This window comes from Branchiostoma floridae, chromosome 11, assembly GCF_000003815.2.
Source record: "Branchiostoma floridae strain S238N-H82 chromosome 11, Bfl_VNyyK, whole genome shotgun sequence".
Classification (NCBI taxonomy): domain Eukaryota; kingdom Metazoa; phylum Chordata; class Leptocardii; order Amphioxiformes; family Branchiostomatidae; genus Branchiostoma; species Branchiostoma floridae.
In genome coordinates this window covers 12,815,927-12,838,588 of record NC_049989.1, presented here as the reverse complement: position 1 = coordinate 12,838,588, position 22,662 = coordinate 12,815,927, and the positions used below count along the sequence as shown (strand labels likewise).

The window sequence follows — 22,662 nt, the reverse complement described above, 5'->3', positions numbered from 1 at the left end:
TAGCGGCCAGAGAGCGACACCATTAAAGATCAATGACCGAACCAGCGCTGTCGACGGGTCAATAGCAATACGAGCTGCAGAGTTGGTGAGTTATATGCGATACGTGTTCTCACTGCGAGGGTTTGCCCTTGAACCTCTCTCATGACCATAACAAAAAGCGTCCTTCCGACCGATCTCATGTATAAATTAACGTTCAAACAAACAAACAAACAAACAAACAAACAAACAAACAAACGAACAAACTCGCTACGACTATCCAGTGACAGAGCAATTTGACAAAACGCTCAACTAATTTCATAGACGTAAAACGGATCTTTTTATAATATCAATGTTTTTTGGCGACGCCTCAGGGGCGAGCCTAATGTTTATAGTGTGCGACCGTTTGACAGGAATTCTAGGAATTCCGCAGGCATGCGAGGAATTTTTCTACGCGAGGAATTTTTCTACGGGTATTCCCTAGGGAATTTGTTTTTGTGTGTGACCTTTAGTCTGCTTTGGGTATGGCGTATAATACGATGACGTGACCGATGTTATAAACCAGGAATTCATGTGTTAGATACTCGTTTCACTTATCAAGTCTGATATGTTTTGAATTGTTAAAAATTTATTGCTTTGTTGAGTGGGCGGCAACAAGTAGTGTAGTATTGTTTAGTTTAGGCTCTTTTTGCCCGACCGAATGACTATATAGCACATTACATTTTCTAACAAATTACCCGATATTATGCAGCAATAGGGGAGATAAGTGTTTTGGGGCATAGGGAGTACACACTGTTACAGATTGTTACGATGTTTCGCATGCTTATGAATACTATAATGAAGAGCAATATGTCCCAGCTTTTATTTCTTATATAAGCTTGTGCTTTTTACAATTTGGAATGGAATGCTTTAAGTGGATGTCGTTTGGAGCTATAGAAAGGATGATTTTGAGGATAGAAAAATAGCTTCCGCCTTTGTCTTTTGAGCTTTGGGATGATATGCTTTCACGAGGTCAAAGCAAATGATGAAGACGAATATGCCACAGCTTTATGTCGATATCTATAAAATATGAAGTGAAGTGCTTTCAGGTAATTGTCGTTTGGAATTGAAGCTGGTGTGTTACGCCGAAGGGCGGTTATACCGGCTATATAGATACATATTAAGTAAAGCCTGATTGTGAAAACTGAAAGGTTAATAAGTCACATATTTCAAACAAGTCATGAAACCAATGGATTTCAAGTTGTTTAGATTCTGCTTTGAAGACTATGACTAGCACAGCTAGAATAAAGGAAGGACGCAGAGACAAGGTTTTCCGTACACTTGGCACGGGACACTGTTAAAGTGTTTTGACGTTACTACATAATGCTGACCCCGCTAACTTCGGTCACAGGTTGGATACAGAATAATTGTACTGAACATTTCTATGGCCGTTCTCTCCTTAACTACATCCATCTCCGGTTTGATTCGGTCCGTCGTCGCTGAGGTTAACCTTATGTGCGGTTCTTTGATTTACATGCACACTCAACTACTACTGCAATGTATACCCGGTACACTAAATGCATAGTAATGGTATAAATCACCTCAAAACCAGTCCGTGAATTCTCTAACTAGTTTTAGGTTCACTATGGTTGTAGCAGCGCAATCGATTGGCTATTCTAGATCTGCTACTGGTCTGGCACTCTCCTATCGTTGTCTTCCTCATGTCGACGGTGCTGTTCTGGGTGATGTGTGGCTCCCCTCCTTCCCGACTTTATAAGGCACACGGACGTCTATTCCGGCTCCTCCAGTGATGCATCTCGTCTCACCGACTTGCAGTGGAAGGACTCGACTGATTTTCCCTGTCGTGGTAGGAGTCCCTGTGCAAGTTGTGGCGGAACACCTCGACGTTGTCACTCGTGTCCTGTATGTATCATTAGTCTGTTGGGATCGAGAGAAAATACAGAGATCACATCGCCCGTTTCAAATACTTAACGGATACACTGATACTGAAAATAGCGGTCGCTCTTAGGAGAACAAACACACACTCATCTCAACTTGATCACCTTGGCTGATTGATATATTCCAACAAGTCTGCACTGATTACACCCCTATGTCTGCGCTTTCATCAGGCGCACTCACTCACATCACACTGACCGGTTAAGTCCTGCCATCAGCAAAGCAGTCGATGGAGCCCTGGAGACCACGGCGGTTTGATCTGACTTCTACCCTGTACATGGACAAAACATTGAAACTTTCAACTGTTTCTGACAATGGGATACAAAATAAATGAAATATTTACAAAGAAGCTGTGGTATCTATCTAATCAAGTTACAAATATTCCAGTCTGCACAATCTGCCCAAATATTAAGTCTCCAGAACCTATAAGATCGTTTTCACTTGACGTCACAGTTGCGTTCGAACGTTCGATCGGCCATGTTGGATGATAAGCTGCTCGATCTCCACACAGCTGTGTGTGCACGTGGTGGACCCGTACGAGGAAAGAAGGTTTTTATTCAGAAACGGGCTGGATGTTTGCCGTGCTAAATGCGAGTTCCATGAACACGGGACACGGACTTCTCGCCGTTTCTATCTAACAACGCTCATTGTAGGCACTTTTAGCTCTTCTAGCGGCCCGCCAACATGGGCGCCGGCGCGTAGTTTGTGCCATAATACTCTTTCAACGGGCTGAATGTTGGTTTCCTGAGGCACGAGGTATGTCAATGACGTACAGGCCATGTCGCACAAAAATGTCAGCGAGCTGTAAATGAGTATATTCCATGGATAATCAAGACACTTTTTTTTTAGAAATTGTCCGCGATTTTTAGGAGTCGGTCTATGCTCGCCTTTCACCAAAAAACTGCTCCCAAATCAGTGAAGTTCCGATGGTGATGGTCATTAAAACTGGACTGTCTCGTTCACACACTTGTGCGCACATCAAGTCAGCACGTGTTCAATTCAGTATTGCCATTTTGGTTTGGGTAAAGTTTACGAGTAACGAAGTTCTTTTTCTTGACCCACAATTGTAGATGGTCGAAGATAATATTACTTTAGTCGCAAACTTTACCTAAGACAAAACATGTCAATACGGATCTTACATGTGTGAATAGGCACAATACATCCCTCATACGCATCTCAGTCGTTTTGTGTTAGTTTTAGGAAGCAGGCATTCTCTCAGTACGGCCCAGTACGCGTACCTTAAACTGACAAAAAACGATTCAGATGCGTATGATCGGTGTCTATTGTGCATACGACTTCGTATGATCATATGAAAGAAAATGTCAATACGCGTACGGACCTCGTGCGGACTTTATATACACGCTTACTCGTGTGGCTGCATCCTAAACGGACAGTCACACGAGCGAGCGTGTATATTCTCTTGGCCGAGCTCCTGTAACCTCATGCTGTCACTAGATACAGTTTGGCACCTGACTGAAAGACATGTGCCAAGCATTCTGAATTTGAATTTGCAGCAGTAACGTCAGCAGCACTGATTATGCTTAATATTGTTATGATTATGCTTAGTGTTGACAAAATACGGAAAAAAGACGGGCGCACGCGAACCTAACGACCCGCTGGGCCGCACTATCTGCTTGTCTCACGGAGTCAGGGTCGTGGAAGCGCCAAATCTTGCACCTTGTGAGGCACGCTGGATAACAGGGCAGGTATAAAGTTTGGTGGGGGATCGGTAGCTAGTCCTCCGCCTTTATGAAAAGAGTCGATATAACTTATAACTGTTAGTCACACAGGTTAGCGGCCAACGGATGCCCGGGTATTCAACCACCGGCACCATGTTGAATTCCGTTTTTTAAGCATATGGTTCAAGAACCTATTATTGCAACTTTGTCCCGATATCTAGCCTTGGCTACGTCACTTAATGATTCGCATTTCGGAGAAAAAACAGCACACTTGAACCCGCCGCAAGCAACTTTGACAGCGCCGTTCTGTGTTCTATTCATCCAGGTTATCATCCAACATGGAGCCCACGCGTGACGGAACGGTTTTCGAACGTTCTGTGAAAACGAGACACTTTCTCCGACTTTGGGCAACAAATCACTCATAAACAAATAAACCAAAATAAATCAAAAATCAATATGAACTAACAATACGATATTACAACGGACATACAGAAGCAACATACAGGTAGACACTGACAAATATGACAGAAGATTTATCCTTCTCAGACGAAAGAAAGCCCATGGCAACCAAGTTCCCATAATCTATATATAACGTTATTAATATAAAAAAGTTTCGTCAGGGGCTAGCCCAATAGTATAGTGTCTTGCTAAAAGGAAAAGAAAAACGAATAAAACGCTGAAAAAGAGTGATGGATGTCACTCGAAACGTCCGGAAGTAAATATCCGTTTTTTATCCAGTTGTAGAGATTGAATTGTATTTGAATAGTTTAACATGGAGGTTTCTAACTGAGGCCTCCTTGTTTTCATGCTGTATGATCCTTTGAATAGATAGGGCTATTTCCATCACACAGGTTCCGTCCGCAAATAAGTAAACAATACAATCAATCACAGATGTCAGCATCGACCGGACTCACACATTCTTCAATTTCTTGGGTGTATTTCATGTATATGGAAACTTAAAACGTGGGTATATCACCATCATAGTACAGGACGGCTATAATCAAACATTAGACTGTACTTACGAAGCCATGACCTCTTCGAGCCGCGTTTCGTCTCCAACTGATAAGTTCGGCGGTTGTCTTTTCTGATATACATGTACATCCATATCCCTCCGCTGCTGAACTGGGTCAGCTGTATACCAACCAATAAATCACAGAAAACAATGATCGTAATCCTGACACTGGTCAAATACATATGTATATCACAATCTAGAAACAATGTTGATAGTTAGATACGAACATCTAAAAGCTTCGCGTGTTTGTACTACTTTTGACGGCGCTTGTGTCTGCATTGGTTACCCCCAGATAACCCCGCGAGGGGCAGAGTAGGGGGAGGCTTGTGTACCTCTGATCTGAGGATGTTATTAGATCTGGGCCAGTTCTACACAAACCAGATGTTATTTTGCAAGCTTAAGTCAACAGTAAACACAAGTCCTACTTGAATACTACGTAATCTAGAATCAAAATCAATGTGACTGTACACAGATGACATTAACAGTTTCAGTGAACACAATTTGAAGTCCAAGATACAAATCTATCTTTAAATTCAATTTTTATACCCTGCAATCGCATACACCCGAGTGTGGCCTGATCATACCGTAATCCCCTATGGATAAACCTATTGTTCGAATGATGTACAACTATATTTCTCTACGTCAAATCAAATTTTGAACATAAAACAACACAGAAACAGATCAAACGTCAAAATTATGGATGTTAGGAAATAAGATTCCATTCTTTTCTCCCAAGAAATTTCTGCCAAGCCCGAAGAAAAAATAAAATAAAATACACAGATCATGCATGCATGATCATGCATTCTTGGTCTTTGGACATCCCAAAAGTTGAAATGGGGCAAGTAATGGGTTTTGTTACACACCCAACAATACTGTTGAATGACTGAGTCGAGATAGATCACAAGTAACTTGTTTGTTGTTGTTTTGTTTTCGAGCAAATCACCAGGAGAGATAATCAACACACGAACAATCGCCGAGAACAAAAACTTTTGTACACGAAGTCTGCAGTAGTCCTTGAAATTATGAGGCATATTGGGGTACAAGTGCAGACGAAAATGTGTCCTAAAATTGCGGTGTATTTAACAGTAACTGGTACTACAAATCTGTTCCGAGTTCCGCCTTATTCTATACAAAAGAGCATTGTTTAGACCAACTTTACGGTACCGATTTGCACTAACCTGGGGTGGTTCCTCGTCTTCCAGATACCTTGAGGCGAAACTACTGGCCCGGCTACGTGCACCAACATTATCCTCGGGAAAAACTCTTCTTAGACTAGCGGCATTTTGTGTGTATCAGGCGGGAGAACTGGGTCAGAGTACCCCCGGACGCTTGTCTATCTGGTCTATTGTTCGCAAAACGAAGATCACGTGACTCGGAGCACGCACGCTCAAACGGGGTTCAAACATGACTCCGAGCACGCACTACTTACAGGTACATGTCAGTGCGTGCTCGCGGGACTCAAACGTAAGAATCATCATAGTATTAGATCACGTAAAAGACCCGCAAGGGTTCACCATCAAAGCAGTTTTTTTATTAAACTGAAACAGAAACTTTCTATTTCTTGCAGAAAAGATATTAAGGTAATAAATAAGACACAAATACTGGGTAATAGTATGTTCATGTTCATGCTACGAAACGTGTTGTTTACATGGCGACAAGCAGCTTTATTACCCTTTGAAATATTTATGGGTGTAATATTTTCACCTGTGTATGTATGTCTGTGATTGTTTGTGTCAACTCAAGATAACTTAAGAACTGTTGCTGAATGGTGAATGATTTTGGTGTGTTGGTGGGGTGTGACAAAAACGGAAATAGTTCTGTATCTGTATCTGTATCTATATAGCCGGTATAACCGCCATTCGGCGTAACACACCAACTTCGCAGGCACGCGGTGCGGCAGCAGCTGGTTATATTACACTGAACGATCCGTCACACCTAACTTTTGCACATCTATCTGCAAGCGTCCTTTAAAACTATCCAGAGAAGATGCCCCTACTGTGCTTGGTGATATAAAAATTCCAATCTACGATAGTTCTGGGAAAATACGAATTTTTGAACACATCGATCCTAGGTTGGAATCTCTGGTACCTGAAGGCATGACTGCTTCTTGTTCTTTTTTGAGCTGGTATTAGATACTTATCAGTCGGTACGTCCACCAGCTTAATTGTTCTTCATTTTGTACATCATGCAAAGTCTGGACATTTTCCTTCTGTCTTCAAGTGATGTCCACTGTAGATCTGTTTTCATTTTGGTAACACTAGCATCCATGTTGTAGTTGTTTGTACAGAATCTGGAATTCTGTACCCTTTCAAGTTTATCTTTGTCTTTGTTTGTATACGGATCCCATACTGTTGCAGCATATTCAAGGATAGGTCTTTACCAGTGACGTGTATGCAAGTGATTTTACCCTGGCTGGGCATGCCCACAAGTTACGTTTGATCAGCTCCCAGTGTCTGTTTAGCCTTGGTTGTTATTTTGTTAACATGGATACCCCACTTCAGCCCAGTTGTTAACGTAACACCTAGGTATAATTACATCTTCGGCCCCTAACGGCTTCGCTTGGAACTGCAGCGGAACTTAATCTTTTTATATCTCGTGTTCTGAATAAGCCGTGGTTACGATTGATGGTTGGTAGATAGCTCTTGTGCTAGGAAAGAAGGGCATACGTTTGGGCCCCCAGCGATTTGTGTTGAAATTGCAAGTAATTTTTGTCAAAACTTTCCGAAGACGATTACTCAAGAAAGAAATAACGGATTTTCATGATTTTTGGTCTGTATGTAGCTTAGACAATGTTGTACAAAATGAAATACAAATTATGCAAAATAGGAGGTCATTTCCAGAATTAATGAGAATACGATATATCCGGGCCAATTCCAAAGGTCTGAACAGTGGCAAGTTGACCAAGTGTATGACTGTGCGGACACCTTCTCTATCTCACGCTTTCTTTTTTTGAATCACTACCCGTCTCCTATATCCTGTAGTTCAGGGCTCCGGGCTCGTCCTTCAACTCCCCGCTTGGCTAAACTCGAGTGAGAGCATATGGTGTGCTCTGTATTTAGACCCTTCCTCTCGCAAGCATCTCAGGATAGTACTCAATTCCTTGTCCATCTATCCTCTGTTCGGATTTAGATTTGTGTCGACATATCGAGGGGCCCAAATTTACCTCATATATATAAACTATGTTCCCCCTTACCAAGGCAGATCAGCCCGCCGATCTCACATTAGCGCTCCGGGGGAGTTTAAGCCGGAAGGAGTTGTCGCTACCCTTTTCGGGGAAAGGGCAGGTGGACCTTACAAAGTTCTGTTGTTATTTTGAAAAATAGCTCAATACACCCTTGAGCCCTATCTAGTCCCTGATTCGCTACTGCAATAGCCTGCTGACCAACTGTGGTGTGTTGTAGCTGGCTACCTGGGGTGGTCATCAATCCTAGGTTCTCTTCCCTCTGACCAAGGGCCTTGGAGAGTCTTTCTACAGTCATCCTGCCAGACCCCTGCACGATAGATATTGAGATTGGGCTGCGGTGTGATAACCAGGCTCGATCCCGGCTGGCTCCCAGGGAAAAAGATCCACGAAACGCACATATCTTTGACCCGTATTTCAACTGAACCGAGAAGTTTTTAACCAAAAGAACCAACCTACCGTAACTTGGTTGTATCTCTCTATCTCCCTGTATGTCACAGAAGGTCGTTCAGCTCTTGATCTTTGAGCAGATGTTATACAATGGCTTATTCATATACCTACATCAACATTGCAGCATTGGCCAGATGCCTTGATTCCTTGAAACCGCTGCCATAAAATGGATTACCCGAAATCCAACACTTATCTGGCCAGGCGCAGATTATTGCACAATATCAATGTAACATGTAACATGCTTGAAATAATCTTTTTAATTTCAACGTCGTTTAATTGTATTGATATTTCTTTATGGTAATATTTAACTTGTGTATCAACAACATCATACTACACAGCACATTAAGCCAACGTATCGCGACACTAAGACACTAGCACATACAGCCCGGAACATCATCATGACTTACCAAGCATACAATTCCTCAATCATCTCTATCAAGATACAATGTATATAAGTCAAACAATATTACCGTCGCCATGGCAATGCTTTTTCATTGCCACACTTTTTGTCTTTTCAGTCATATTTTTGCATTTAACTGATATCAAAATTATAGAGTCAACAGTGATAAAAAAAATTCAATTAGGTCGTAGCGAGGTCGCAGTGCCATCGCTGTGTAGTAAAACTGGGCGCCTTATTATCTAACAATGTGACTACAATTCTCTAATGTAATTTGGGACCAACAATTGCTACAGCAAAATGGTGCTTATCACTGTATAATGTAATATTCAGCATAATCAAATATATTATGAAGTCTAGGTGCATCTATGGCTTATTAGCATTCAAGGCAATATCAATATCACTCATGCCATAAAAATCTTAACAACCAATAGAGATATTTCAGTCTTAAGAAGATATGTGTCTTAAAATGTATTGCGCCAAATTCTAGCTTATTCGATGATATAAATGAGCTTGTTATATACATAACCAATGGCATTAATCTTTTACTCCTCCAAGTATAGCTGAAATTATAGTCATGCTGCATTCTTTTAGTAGGAATGTCATAAAAATGATCATATCACTTTTATCATAGCCAAATGGAACTTCCAACGATATATAATCTAAAGATAGCATTCACATACGTTTATTGCTCTCATTTCATTTTTCTATGAGCTATATGCAATCACAAAATGGTATGTAATAAAATGACCGAGCTGTATAATTTTGTGATGATAGAAGAATAATAATCTCTTTTTGAGAATAATTTGGTGTAAATTGCGGTAGGATCTTTGTTTTGTCGTGTTTGATGGCACTGTACCACTTAACGTATAAAATGGCCGAGCTGTATAATTTTGTGATGACAGAAATATAATAATTTCTTTTTGAGAATAATTTGGCGTAAATTGGGGTAGGATCTTTGTTTTGCCGTGTTTGATTGCGCTGTGCCACTCAACGTATTGCGTAGCGCGTGCTTTGTTGAAGGGCGAATAAGTACAGGGCACAGACAGAGCCAACCCCATCAATATGGAACTTTCATCTGTCTAGAGGAGGGATGTGTGGAGCATATGCCGCAGTGGGAGCCGTCATTGGGAAAACCCGCACGTCCCAAAACTCGATACAAAAGGTTTTGGAAAATACAGGGTGGATATCGACTTGAGATTGTACAAGGATTGCGACAGGGGAAAGAAAAGAACACCACGGATCACATCGTTCAATTACTCTATTTGGATATATATATCATGGTCTTGACAGGAAGCAAATGGGACGGGCAAATGTGAACGATGCGGTTAGGCTATGATATACAACTGTCCACAGCTTTCTTGTCAGTATATGTCATACGTGTCCGTCTGTTTCCGGCATTTTTTTGTGGCCATTAAAAAAAACAACAGCAAAGAAGGATGGAAACTTGGCAAATGTTCTCCAATATTACAAAGCACAACAATCTATTTTTTTTACAAACAGAACTACATTCCTGTGCCATTTTTCTTTCATGTCTATATTTTTTGCGTCTTTTTTATCACTTTGGAAATTATCTACGCACATCACTGCCACGCCCCCCCCCCCCCCCCATTCGTTCAAATCGTCACGCCCCCTAGAATGACCTGTCTAACGCAACAGCAGCTGGCACAAACCTCAGGATGTAGAAAATAAAGTATCTACCTACAGTGACTTCTAAAACAAAATCACCTTGCTCCTAACCCTCATCGTAATGTCAAGTAATCTATAGGCTATCCAATGTCAAAATTACTGTCTGTCCATCGGACGCCCCCTTTAAATACCATTTTCAATTGTCTACAAATTTGCACAACTTTGCCTATAGCTTGCTATTGTAATAGTCTAAAGCATGAATGCCACAGAATAGCTTGTTTTTGTAAAGGGAATGAGGTGGTGGCCTGTTTCTGTATAAGAAAGGAGGCTCTAGTACTTACCGGTAGAAAAGAGGACCACCGCCGTCAGTACACCAACCAACATCCCGGTAAGCTGCTGTTGCAGTGGTAGCATGTCGTCCTAGAGTTCTTACACGCCTCTACTTCCTTCTTACGGTAAAACTTCCTTCCTCAGCCCTGCTCAGCCTCTCAGTCCCTCCGGTTTTAGTAAGAGCCAGTCGTCGGTACTGTCAGAATCCTACACAGGGAAGAAGACAGGAGGGGTTTTCCCGGTCAGATCGCACGATCTTCTGCAAATCGAGCCTAGCTGCAACACTACAGCGTGCAGCAGCCAATGCTGACTATGTGCCGAACGCTTGGTTACCTTCAATATCAGACAGACCCAGAAAGCCTACCCGCAAAATGTGGGTCACGTGACCTCCCCCAAAGTTAGTGGGAGTGTCCACTTTCTGATGATTGACAGCCAACATGGACGAGAGGTGGAATATTACCAGCGACCTTGTCAGCTCGTGAAAGATAAGAATACCCTGACTAGTTAAAATACTTGCACAGAGTTTGTTGCGAAGACGACGGCATGGAGGTATTTGGGAAAGTCTGGCGACAGGCACGTCAATCAAGCTTGTTGCCATGGTGACAAGAATCGATGGGACCCCAGTGACAGGTGCCATTTACTACAGATGCCCCTCGGGTGGGCGTGGTCGTATCGGACTGGCCCCGTATGAAACTCAACACGGCTGGAAATGCAGCTGTATGATTGAATGACGCACAAACTGACAAGGGAAGGCTCCAAGAGCGATAAAAAGACAGTTGGACGCTTAATTCGATCCCTGTATATCACCACCAAATAATGCTTAGGCCATGTTGATGTGATTATATGTATGACATCCTCTGGTAACCCCCAAAACTGGCGCGAGCTCGCAAATAATAGAAAAAAGGTTTGGCAAGAAAAAAAAAAGTTGCCTTCATTATGAGATCTAAAAAAAATATGTGGCCAGGAAGGTTGAAGAAATCACTTAACACACGGAGTATGGTATAACAAAGAATGTAGATGCTTTCTTGTTCTTTCACATCTTCTTCTTTGACCTTGGGACTATGACTATGGAATCCTACGACATTAGTAGCCATTTTTTAAATATTTGTTTGCAATTTAGGCCACAGCAAGTTAATTTTTTGGATGACATCCTATGCAAAATGCAAAAAAAAAAATGAGACGAAAAAACAAGTTGGGGAAAAAACAAGTTGGGGAAAAAAACAAAATGGCTAATTTTTTTAAATATCACCATAAACGTCGTGACAAGATTTGACAAGACAAAACGTGGCAGCACAACTAACAAGGCATTCATTCCTGTATTAAAGAAGCGAACCAGTCTAGTAAAAGTGACACGATTGTAGTAGAATGGTAGCACTTTCTAAGCTGGCAACTACATTCATGGCTTCCATATTGGTGTCACTTCTACAGTATTATTATCAGGCTACAACACAACGTCACGTGTGCCAATTATGGTCTATCTGACCATCCCCGAAGAGGAAAAGAAATTCTTTTTCTTTTCTGAAATCAGGCAAAAATTAATGCGCGCGCTGAAGTCATCCATAAAGTTACTTGCTGTAGCCTTACGGCATATAACATTTAGAGCAAGCTATGTCAGATAGGGGCCTATGGAATGAAATATGTACTTGCCTTGTCCCGACCTCCGGTCGATGATGTATGTATGTATGTAACATTTATCTGCTCATTTTGCAGCTGCAAATTTTGTACGATTTACAGTATGGTCAAACTTGTTTAGGGGAAACTGCGAAAACTGATGTGGATGTGCGTGGATGTCATCCATATAATCAAATCAACATGGCCCTGCGTAAAAGTGATGATGGTTCATGCCTGGTATACCGGTAAAACCCTGAGGGAAAACTCCCAGACGCGCATGCATGTAGAATGGAGGAACTGAAGTCTGATCGAATCACAGTCGGATGGATATGGTAACACCCTAATGGTGGTATCTCACTGCATTACTCAACGAATTTTAGAGATAAAGAACTAATTTTCTTACGTTTTGTGTACTTTGTTGTCTTCTAAGCCATACTTTAACGTATTAGGCAATAGCTAAACTATAAAAAAAATCGGCGAAAATAACACAACAGTGCGGCAGTAAACGAACCCCAAAGTGCCGCACAGGTGCCCCAAGTGCAGTGAGATACAAACTTTACCGGTTAATGGTTCTATCTATCAACAAGCATTTAGAAGACTGCTGGATGAGAACAATGGGGAGATCATAGTCCTCGTTACAAATGATTGTTTCAGTCAATAGCATCCATTTAAACCAAAAGTGGTGCGAAAGTGTTATGCTTCTATGTACTTCATTTACATGAACGTCTATTTTATCATTGTTCCTGTATTTTTTTCAATTTGAGAGCAAAAAAGGGGTCATGTTCAAGGTCATTGAAGCTAAGTAGAATATGGGAAATATATTTCGTTATGGATTTGTTGTTGTTGTTGCATGCAAATCCGTAAGTTTATGTTTCGTACGTAACCTTATACGGTATTACCTGGGAAGAACCATGGTGGGCACCGGTGGGGAAAATTACTCTGAAATGGTTTCGAAAATGCCATTGCACTTGTTCAGACACGTTATATTTGATATTTTGAAAATGGAATATTTTATTAAACGAATCCCGTCTAGCTTCTAGGTGAAAAAGTCTTACTGATTCTTTTATTCAGGAGATTGTATAATTGATCCGTGCCGTTTTATTTCCTGGGTTGTCGTTCCCAGGATCTCTTTTAATTTGATGCATGCAGATCTTCTGCCGTTCCCAGTGTCTTTAACTTTAAGAATATGTTGTGTTAAAGTGCCGGAAAGCTCCATACGTAGCCCCCTTTCCTTTTAAGGGTAGGGTTGTATATCCTCTCATATATAGCCTCTCTAACTCCCCGTTCGAACCAGCGGGGTTGGCGGTCTAGGACTTCGGTGGATTGGAGGTTGAAGGAGTGTCCCTGGTTGTGCTCTAGGTGATTGAAAATGGCAGAAGACTTGCCGTTGGTACTTGGTTTGCAATGTTCTTTGTACCTTGCCTTTAGTACAGTCTTTTCCAGATCACTTCAGTGTCACTGACGAAGGATAGTGGATTCTATCCGAAACGTCTTTCCAAAACCATATCCAGTTGCTTGAGTAACTACTTTTTGGCGCACCTACACATGTATACGGTGATATGATCTTTCGTACCGGACGGGGGCCTGGCACATCCCCGTCTTGTAATCAGACATATCGTAAGGGGAGGTATAACTCCGTCGTGTGTATGTAAGCGACCAATGATGATGATGATGATGATAATAATCATAAAATCTAGTGTCTGCCAGACTTCACATATCCCTGGAATAGTAGAAATTGGTCAAATAGACAGAAAAACTACCGGAGTAGTTTAGCCGGCTGAAGGAGCAAAGTATACTTCGAAGGATGGCCAATGATGACCCCTTTCGTCACATTCTAAATGTTCCAAATGCCTTCACCTGGTGAGTTCATGTCAGACCCCAGTAGAAAAGCCTTCATGTCGTCTGAAACCACTACTACACGTCACATATGGCTGCCTTTGTCGGAGGTAATCTGGGGTCAGGGTAATAATGTCCGCCATGTACTAACGTGAACGATAAATCAGTCGTGCACAGATCGACCTGCACGTGCTCAAACCGCCGTATCGGAAATTCCTACCCTACCAACGGCCTCTCTGGTCGCCATTTTATGACAAAATATTGGCTTATCCGCAAATTGCAATATCCATATATCGTACATGAGAGAACTCACGAATAACGCCATCATAGCACTTTTCATATGTTTGTATGCGGGGTACAGCCATTTTTCCGGGTAACACACCAGCTTCTGTATCTGCACAACCAGTATAACCGTTCTTCTGTGTAACACTAACACACCAGCTTCTGTATCTGTATCTGCCCTTCGGCGTGACACACCAGCTTCTGTATCTTTACATAGCCGGAAAAACCGTCCTTTGGTGTGACAAACCAGATTCTGTATCTGTATCTCTGTATAGCCGGTATAACCGTCCTTCAGTTTAACACACCAGCTTCTATATCTGTATCTGTATAGCCGGTATAACCGTCCTTCAGTTTAACACACCAGCTTCTATTTCTGTATCTGTATAGCCGGTATAACCGCCCTTTGGCATAACACACCAGCTTCTATATCTGTATCTGTATAGCCGGTATAACCGTCCTTCAGTTTAACACACCAGCTTCTATTTCTGTATCTGTATAGCCGGTATAACCGCCCTTTGGCATAACACACCAGCTTCTATATCTGTATCTGTATAGCCGGTATAACCGTCCTTCAGTTTAACACACCAGCTTCTATTTCTGTATCTGTATAGCCGGTATAACCGCCCTTTGGCATAACACACCAGCTTCTATATCTGTATCTGTATAGCCGGTATAACCGTCCTTCAGTTTAACACACCAGCTTCTATTTCTGTATCTGTATAGCCGGTATAACCGCCCTTTGGCATAACACACCAGCTTCTATATCTGTATCTGTATAGCCGGTATAACTGCCCATCGGCATAACACACCAGCTTCTATATCTGTATCTGTATAGCCGGTATGACTACCCTTCGGTATAACACACCAGCTTATTTATCTGCATCTTTGTATAGCCGGTATAACTGCCTTTTGGTATAACATACCAGCTTCTGAATCTGTATCTATATCCGAAAGCCGGTATAACTGCCCTTCGGCGTAACGCACCAGCTTCTGTGTCTGTATCTGTATAGCCGGTATAACCGCCCTTTGGCACAACACACCAGCTTCTATTTCTGTATCTGTATAGCCGGTATAACTGCCCATCGGCACAACACACCAGCTTCTATATCTGTATCTGTATAGCCGGTATAACTGCCTTTTGGTATAACATACCAGCTTCTGAATCTGTATCTATATCCGAAAGCCGGTATAACCGCCCTTCTGCGTAACACACTAGCTTCACAGGCACACTGCGCGGCAGCAGCTGGTTACATTACAGTGAATGACCCGTCACACCTAGCATTTGCACATCTAACTGAAGGCGCTGTTAAACATATCTCATGAAGATGCTCCTACGATACTTAATGGTAATGAGTCTCACTTTACGATAGTTCTTGCGAAAAAGCGAATTTTTGAAAACCTCAATTCTGGGTTGATAAACTCTGGTACTTGATTAGGCATGACGGTTTCTTGTTCTTTTCTGAGCTGGTATAGTCTACGTTCACCAGTTTATTAGGTATTTTCTTCCTGGTCGGAAGTTCTACACTTCGGTAATATGAGCGACCTTTAAGTGGAACAGACTTCAAATCCATGGAGTAGTTTCTATGGCGATCCATTTAGTAGTTGTAGTTCATAAAACAGTATCGCAACCCAGACAGACTGTTTGGCATTGCAGTTATGCATACAGCCTGGGGGCTAGGATTATGTCCAGCGATATTTAGATACTGCTTGGCGATAAGAGGCCATAATGCTTATGAAAAGAATGTTATGTAGACTGCGAAGAAGATACAGTATAGCCTCAATTTTTGCCGGTGCGTAGCTATGAGACGGGAGAAGCGGTTGCATGGATGCATGGATGGATGGATGGATCGGTCACTTTAACCAAATAGCCCTTCTATACGTGCTATTGCGTAATCGAGCCAGCGTGGCCGAGCGGTCTACAGCACGGTACCTATCTTCCGTAGATCGTAGGTTCGAACCCCACTTGCTAATTTTTTTTTCTTTGTTAGACAAATCTCATGTAGTGTTTTTTTAATAGAAGAAAGACCAATTCAGTAATTCGATGTTTAAAAACTCTATTTTCGTGTGATTTTGTTTAACATCCAGGCTTTTCCAAAATACGCACCGGCCAGCTTTTTTCAGAAGCTTTCTTGTTGATGTTGTGGTCATTGAGTCAATTGCTCAACTGTTGATGTTTTGAAGCTAATCGTTCATCATCATCAGTCGGCTGCGTTACCATTTTGTAAACATTGTACAATGTACCTCTTTTTTGTTTTCATTTTTTCTGAATATTGGAAATAAAGCAAAACACTGATGATTATAGGTTACCCAAACATCAGGTTTCTTTAATTGAAGCCCCAAGGCTAAAAAGTAACCCTCGATCGAGTTTAAAGTTATATTAGTGCGGCTCTGATCTTCGCATTCAATGCGTAAAAGGATTTCCGTCTACCCATCTCGGAATTACAAAAGCTTTATCACATTTTCACGACTCCAGATATTATCATTCTAGAGCCGCAGAGCTAATTCCTTTGCTGTGCAGAAGCGAGTCATTCGTTTTCCTTTCGGCTTTCCGATAAGTCGAGTTAGATTTGCCTCTGCCGGAGGACAAGTTGTTTGGCTGTAATAGTTTTCGGATGTGTTAATCGGATGAGGTTCTGCACCATTAAGTCAGCGGCATATTCTCTGTATCTGTATCTGTGTCTGTCTCATCCTTTGGCATAACACACCAGCTTCTGTATCTGTGTCTGTATAGCCGGTATAACTGCCCTTCGGTGTAACACATCAGATTCTGTATTAGTGTCTATATAGCCGGTATAACTGCCCTTTGGTGTAACACATCAGCTTCTGTATTAGTGTCTATATAGCCGGTATAACTAGCTGCCCTTTGGTGTAACACATCAGCTTCTGTATCAGTGTCTGTATAGCCGGTATAACCGCCCTTCGGTGTAAGACACCAGCTTCTGTATCTGTATCCATATACTAGTAGCCTATATAACCGTCCTTCGCTCAATACCCCTTCATGTATCACACGAGAGCAAGAATGAGCCGGAATGCCGTCAGAATGAAAATTCTTTCTTATTCCTGGGAATTCGTAGTGTATTCTAGAAATTTTCGCTGCATTCGAGATACTCGTATTTGTGCCCCGTCCTTTTGGCTGACCCGAAAGTTTTTGACATGTTAAAGACTTTCGAGGTGCACTTGAAGTGGAGAAATACGGCATTCAATGTGTATTCTAAGTGTATTCTAACTATTCTAACTGCAGTATGACCCCATTCTACGGCATTCCAACATTATTCGAAACATTGTTATCTCATTCGATGGAGAACCGAAACGGCAAGCCACTTTGAATCCTGTCAGAATGTGACCAAAAGAATATCTGCAATGTAGTGAGAATTTCTAGAATACACTAATCTCTAAGCAGATTCCTTCTTGGCAAGACAGTAACACAAGCTGCGGAATGACTTTAGCCGGCAGAGGAGTAAAATTGGCCACGTGAGGAATCTGATTGGAGATTAAGAATACACCACGAATTCCCAGGAATAGAAAGAAAAGAATTGTCATCCTGACGGCATTTTGGCTCATTCCTTTTCGTGCGAAGGGGATATAAGGTCCATTTGGAATTCTTACCCCAATGTGACACTGACCGACCCGAATGTGGCACGAATTTTGCAAATACTTCATTCCGGCTGGTTCTGCTTGATTCCTGCTAATTCGGTTTCAGTTTGAGGGCCCTATTAACACGCCAGCTTCGCAGGCACGCGGCGCGGCAGCAACTGGTTATATCACACTAAACGACCCGTCACACACTTAGCCTTTTTACGTCTAGTTGAAGGCGATATTTCAAGGTATCTAACAGGATTTGGTGGCAAAGAGTTCCACTCTACGACAGTTCTAGGGAAAAACGAATTTTCGAACACCTCAATTTTGGATTGGAAACTGTTGTACTCGAAGGAATGACGAACCCTCGTTCTTTTTAAAGATTTTTTACCCTCGGTTAGTGGATATTAACGTTATTGGATAGTTATGCGACCTGACCAGGCCTTATGACACCATATACGCCTCGGAGCGGGTCATTAACCCTTAATTCAAACACATCAGTCCATTTGCAGAACCAATGGTGTGCATATGGATAAGAAGATTGACTGTCACGCAATTTCCTGTTTATGGTATACTTTCCGGTGTCAGGTGAACCAACTGCAATTTGTCAACATCTATTTTTAAAAATCTATATAGAATATTTCCGGTGATTTATTCTTAGAATAAAAAGTTGCCACGTGATAATTAAAAAGCAGGTGTCAAATGCCCCCACATGACGACCAGAAGTTGTCAAATTCCCATAAAATAAAGTACTCAAGAGTTCAATGACCCTAAAAATCATTGTATAGTCTTATAGCCCATGTCTATAGTTCTTAACTATCTATTTACTTATTTGTCTATCTATCTATATGTATATTTGTACATGTAACTAACATGTATTCAAGTAGCCTAACAAAGATTATTTTATAAAAGTCGCACGATAAAGATTCTCTCTCTCTCTCTCTCTCTCTATATATATATATATGTACTTATATATATGTACATATATATTTATATATGTGTGAGTGTGTGTGATATGCACCTATATACTTATAAGATATATCACAAATATGACTAATTCTATTCGTACAAATACAGCAGATAAAATTTGACGTAAATAGCACATTATTGGCTTCCTATTCAAACTACAAATACATACCGGGCTACGCAAATTGATACATTATTTGGCCCAGAACCAAAAGGTCATGGGTTCGAAACCCTTGATATGGCCCGATGTTGCGAACTTCCTCACTTCTCTTGAAAATGAGTACCTAGCTTTGGTTAGGTAACAGTTACATCCCAGCTAGGACGTTGAATGGAGGCATGACACATTTGAGAAGAGTCACCCCTCGAGCACGTTAATCTTTTCACAATATCACTAAACTGGATAAAACAGTCGTCTCAAATTTGATAAAAGAGTCTTTCTAAATTGCAGTTATTTCCCTCCAACGCTGTCGCACTTCTTCCAACACTTCTACCAACCAGGTAGATTGCATAAAATGAGCAAAGCCGCTCGCAGTTCTATTTTTAGCCTGCACTTTTCACGCCTAAATGACAAGAAGCCTTGCGGGATTGCAGCCATCAAGGCTTGTTAACGAGGAAGAGAGGAGAAGAGGTCTAGAAGGCAAAGACGGACTGACTAATTTTGTCTTTCCGCCTAGGAAATTACCAGATCGATACAGTCAAGACTGCCGTAATTCGTGACCGGAGAATGCACGGTTCACGCGTTCCCACTGGGCCGCGCCGGTTTGCGGCAAATTGCGCCAGGTATTCGCACGTCAATACGCCACTCAGCTTAGTCGCCTGAAACTTCCATTTTTCTTTATCTAGAAAAAGACTTGCAGTTCATAGAATTTCGAAAAATGGCCCCGAAGCGACATAATTTCCCGTTCTTAATTGGGTTATAATAAAATCAAAAAAGAAAGAAAACTAGACAAGAGGGACAAGAGGTTTTTCCACTGTTTTCATTTTTTATAACATTTCAAAGAACATACAAGAGAAGACGGAAAGAAAAAGGGATGTGCCAAGCTACACACGACAGTCCGCCGAGCTCCCACCAATCCACTCCTGACAACTTGACACATCCAAATAAAAAGTCATACGAAACGTACAAGACAGACCTACCAGTAGACTGATACGACTACAGGGAAGCAGGGGATTAAAAGCACAGGCGCAGTTTTTCCCCGTCGACCCTCGCTCACTACACTGAGCACCACAGAGACATAAACGTTGTTTCATTCAGACTTACAAAGCCAAGCTTTAATCTTGAGCGGAGGCACTCCTTGATATGTACGGGACCATCTCAACGTGGCGACTCAATTTCCATTTCTTAACATATCTATGGTGCGCCAAGTATCATAAGTGAACATCCTTATATCAGTGCAAATTTCCTTGTGATGCATTTTTAATCTGGTTTTTACTACAATGGTAACACTGAGATTTCCAACAGACTACGAAATGCTTCGTGTGTGTCAGTGTGACCGCATGGGAAACTTGACACAAATTCGCAACATTGCAAATTGGCGCTGCTTTTTGTTTGCGTGGTTCAGTTTAGGTGGTATCTCACTGCACTTGGGGTACCGGTGCGGCACTGCGGGGTTCGAAAGTCTACTCAAAGGATTTCAGAGAGAATACGAAATTTCTTACGTTTTGTGCATTTTGTTGTCTTCTAAGTCATACTTTTACGTCTTACGCAATATCTTGATTATAAAGAATTGGCGAAAATAACACAACAGTGCCGCAGTTAACGAACCCAGCAGTGCCGCACCTGTGCTCCAAGTGCAGTGAGATACCACCATAAACTAATCGCAATAGTGGAGCTCACCGTATACTATACGGCATAGTTGCACCTATCTATATGCATGTACATGTCTTGTATCAATATTCAAGGTCATGAGTATCTTCTTCAGTCGTTCCTTTCTTTGCACATTTCCTTGACGATATCATCATCATCGTCGCGGGCTACTTGCCCGAACCAGGTCCACTCTCTCCTTCCAAACGTCTCTGCCTCCATAGCGTTCTCTAAGTCCTCAACCCGCAACCCCACATCACGAGCAAGCTGGTCTATGTATGTTAGTCGAGGTCGCCCGATATAATCGGCGAAAATAACACAACAGTGCCGCAGTGAACGAACCCCGCAATGCCGCACATGTACCCCTAGTGCAGTGAGATACCACCTTTAGGTACCCGTACCCACCAACAGTAGCGTGGCCAGACGTGAGTGAATTGCAGAGGGGCACGCCTCCTAACCTCCGTCTGGGCCCGCTAACGGGAATCGATAGAAGACCCACTCTTCCGCGGTTTGAAATAATGACCGACAAAATGGTCGTTAAAAACAAGAAGATAGCCATGATGGGGAGATTCCCGTAAATTATCCATGAACAATTTTTCTTCCTGCTATCCTTCAATTCTTTCAGCCTTTCAGAATGGAACGTAAGGGCGGGAAACAAACCTAGTACGACCTGTTCCTTTTTATCCACCAAGCGACAAACTGCGAATTGAATCAGGAAGGCACAACCGCACTCCTCTAGAACAAAGAGTCTGCCAATTTTGTACTTCAAACATGGTAGAAGATGAAGTGCACTTCACTGTTGATTGCGACATGTATGCCAATGATAGAAATATTCTATTTAATTACATAGAAAGTAGATTCCCTCATTTTAGACACATGGGTAGCACTGACAAGTTTATATTCCTCATGCGTTTTGACAAACCGACCATAGCTAAACCCATACAGTCTTACATTTTCACCATTACCAAGAAGCGAGAAGAAGCCGAACTTCTGTATTAGACAAGATTTCTGATACTTTTATATGCATATATGTTTTGGCTTGTTGTGACCTGTACTTAGCTCGGTTGGGCAAAACTGTACAATAAAGGTCTTCATTCATTCATTCAATAAAGAAGGAAGATAGAAAAGTAGGCTAGGGATAGATAAACCGAAAGCCGGGTGTAACGTACGAAAAGCCCCACCCAACATAATGGCTCCTATTATGAACAAAAGGGATCAGAGTAATGATGCAATAATACAACGTGCAGAAATTTCGAGCGGTCTTCGTTTTTGGGACAGGTAACTATCTCGTATCCTCCAAAGGCAAGATAAAAAAAACAGCGCAGATGATTGATGGAAAGGTAACATTCGCAAGCAAATAAATAAAATAATGATGTCTTTCACGTGGTCTAGCCTAACAAACTACTGCTCGTTTTATTCTTATTCAGTCATACGTATGGTGACCAGCCCGCTCATCTCTGTCCTGCCACTTGCTACATAATGCAATTCAACACCACAAGGTGTTGTACTTGACCATCAGTAACCATGGTGATACCCATCTGGTCCAGGTCACTGACCATTTTGGGAAAAGAAGAAAAACAAACGGAGCAAAATATTGTTCGGTGTTTGATACTCTGTGTTTGCCATTTTTTCAGCCTTCCAGACCACTTTAATAGACCATTTTCCTTCCGTGAACATAAACATAATGACACCAATTCAGCGTAAATAGCACCGATAGAGAACACTGATTAACTGCAGCTACATATGCCAGGTAGCCCCATTGCCCCCCTTTGTACACTCCATCAATCAGAACCACCCTAAATAGAGACTCAATGGTGATAAATAGACCATTCCCGTACACTTATTACCACCCTGTATCAGGCCTTACGTCCTCCACTGAGAGGTGAGCTCATTCGGGTGGATGTTATCTGTGGAAGAGACAACGTACTAAATATACATGCAATAAGACAAAAACGTTCAAGCAGCTTAGTGACTGTGCATTGCAATATAATGGCTCAA

The 22,662-nt window shown here is 41.8% G+C and overlaps 2 protein-coding genes and 1 long non-coding RNA gene across 9 annotated transcripts in view; 1 reads left to right on the top strand and 2 right to left on the bottom strand.

The window, feature by feature from the left end:
- The window catches only part of LOC118426514 (coiled-coil domain-containing protein 157-like), a 1,184,186-nt gene that overhangs the window by 1,071,473 nt on the left and 90,051 nt on the right, over positions 1-22,662 (top strand). The window lies entirely within an intron of this gene.
- LOC118426545 (carbonic anhydrase 2-like) overlaps positions 1-22,662 on the bottom strand; it is a 69,402-nt gene that overhangs the window by 27,986 nt on the left and 18,754 nt on the right. For 3 of the 4 annotated variants that reach the window (XM_035836030.1, XM_035836031.1, XM_035836034.1), the window contains exon 2: positions 10,601-10,796. In XM_035836030.1, the coding sequence (XP_035691923.1) occupies positions 10,601-10,673 (73 nt within the window). In that variant the 5' untranslated portion in view covers positions 10,674-10,796. Of the gene's footprint in view, positions 1-10,600; positions 10,943-22,662 lie in introns of those variants that run through there. The other variant, XM_035836035.1, reaches the window with a different exon arrangement.
- LOC118426566 lies at positions 1,280-5,962 on the bottom strand. Of its 3 annotated transcripts, none has more exons than XR_004832409.1 (4): positions 5,781-5,962; positions 4,613-4,721; positions 2,019-2,182; positions 1,280-1,893 (listed from the first exon to the last, which is right to left on the bottom strand). It is a non-coding gene; the product is annotated as an uncharacterized LOC118426566 (long non-coding RNA). The 3 variants fall into 3 exon arrangements; XR_004832408.1 differs by having other exon boundaries at positions 2,099-2,182; positions 5,781-5,961; XR_004832407.1 differs by having other exon boundaries at positions 2,110-2,182; positions 5,781-5,961.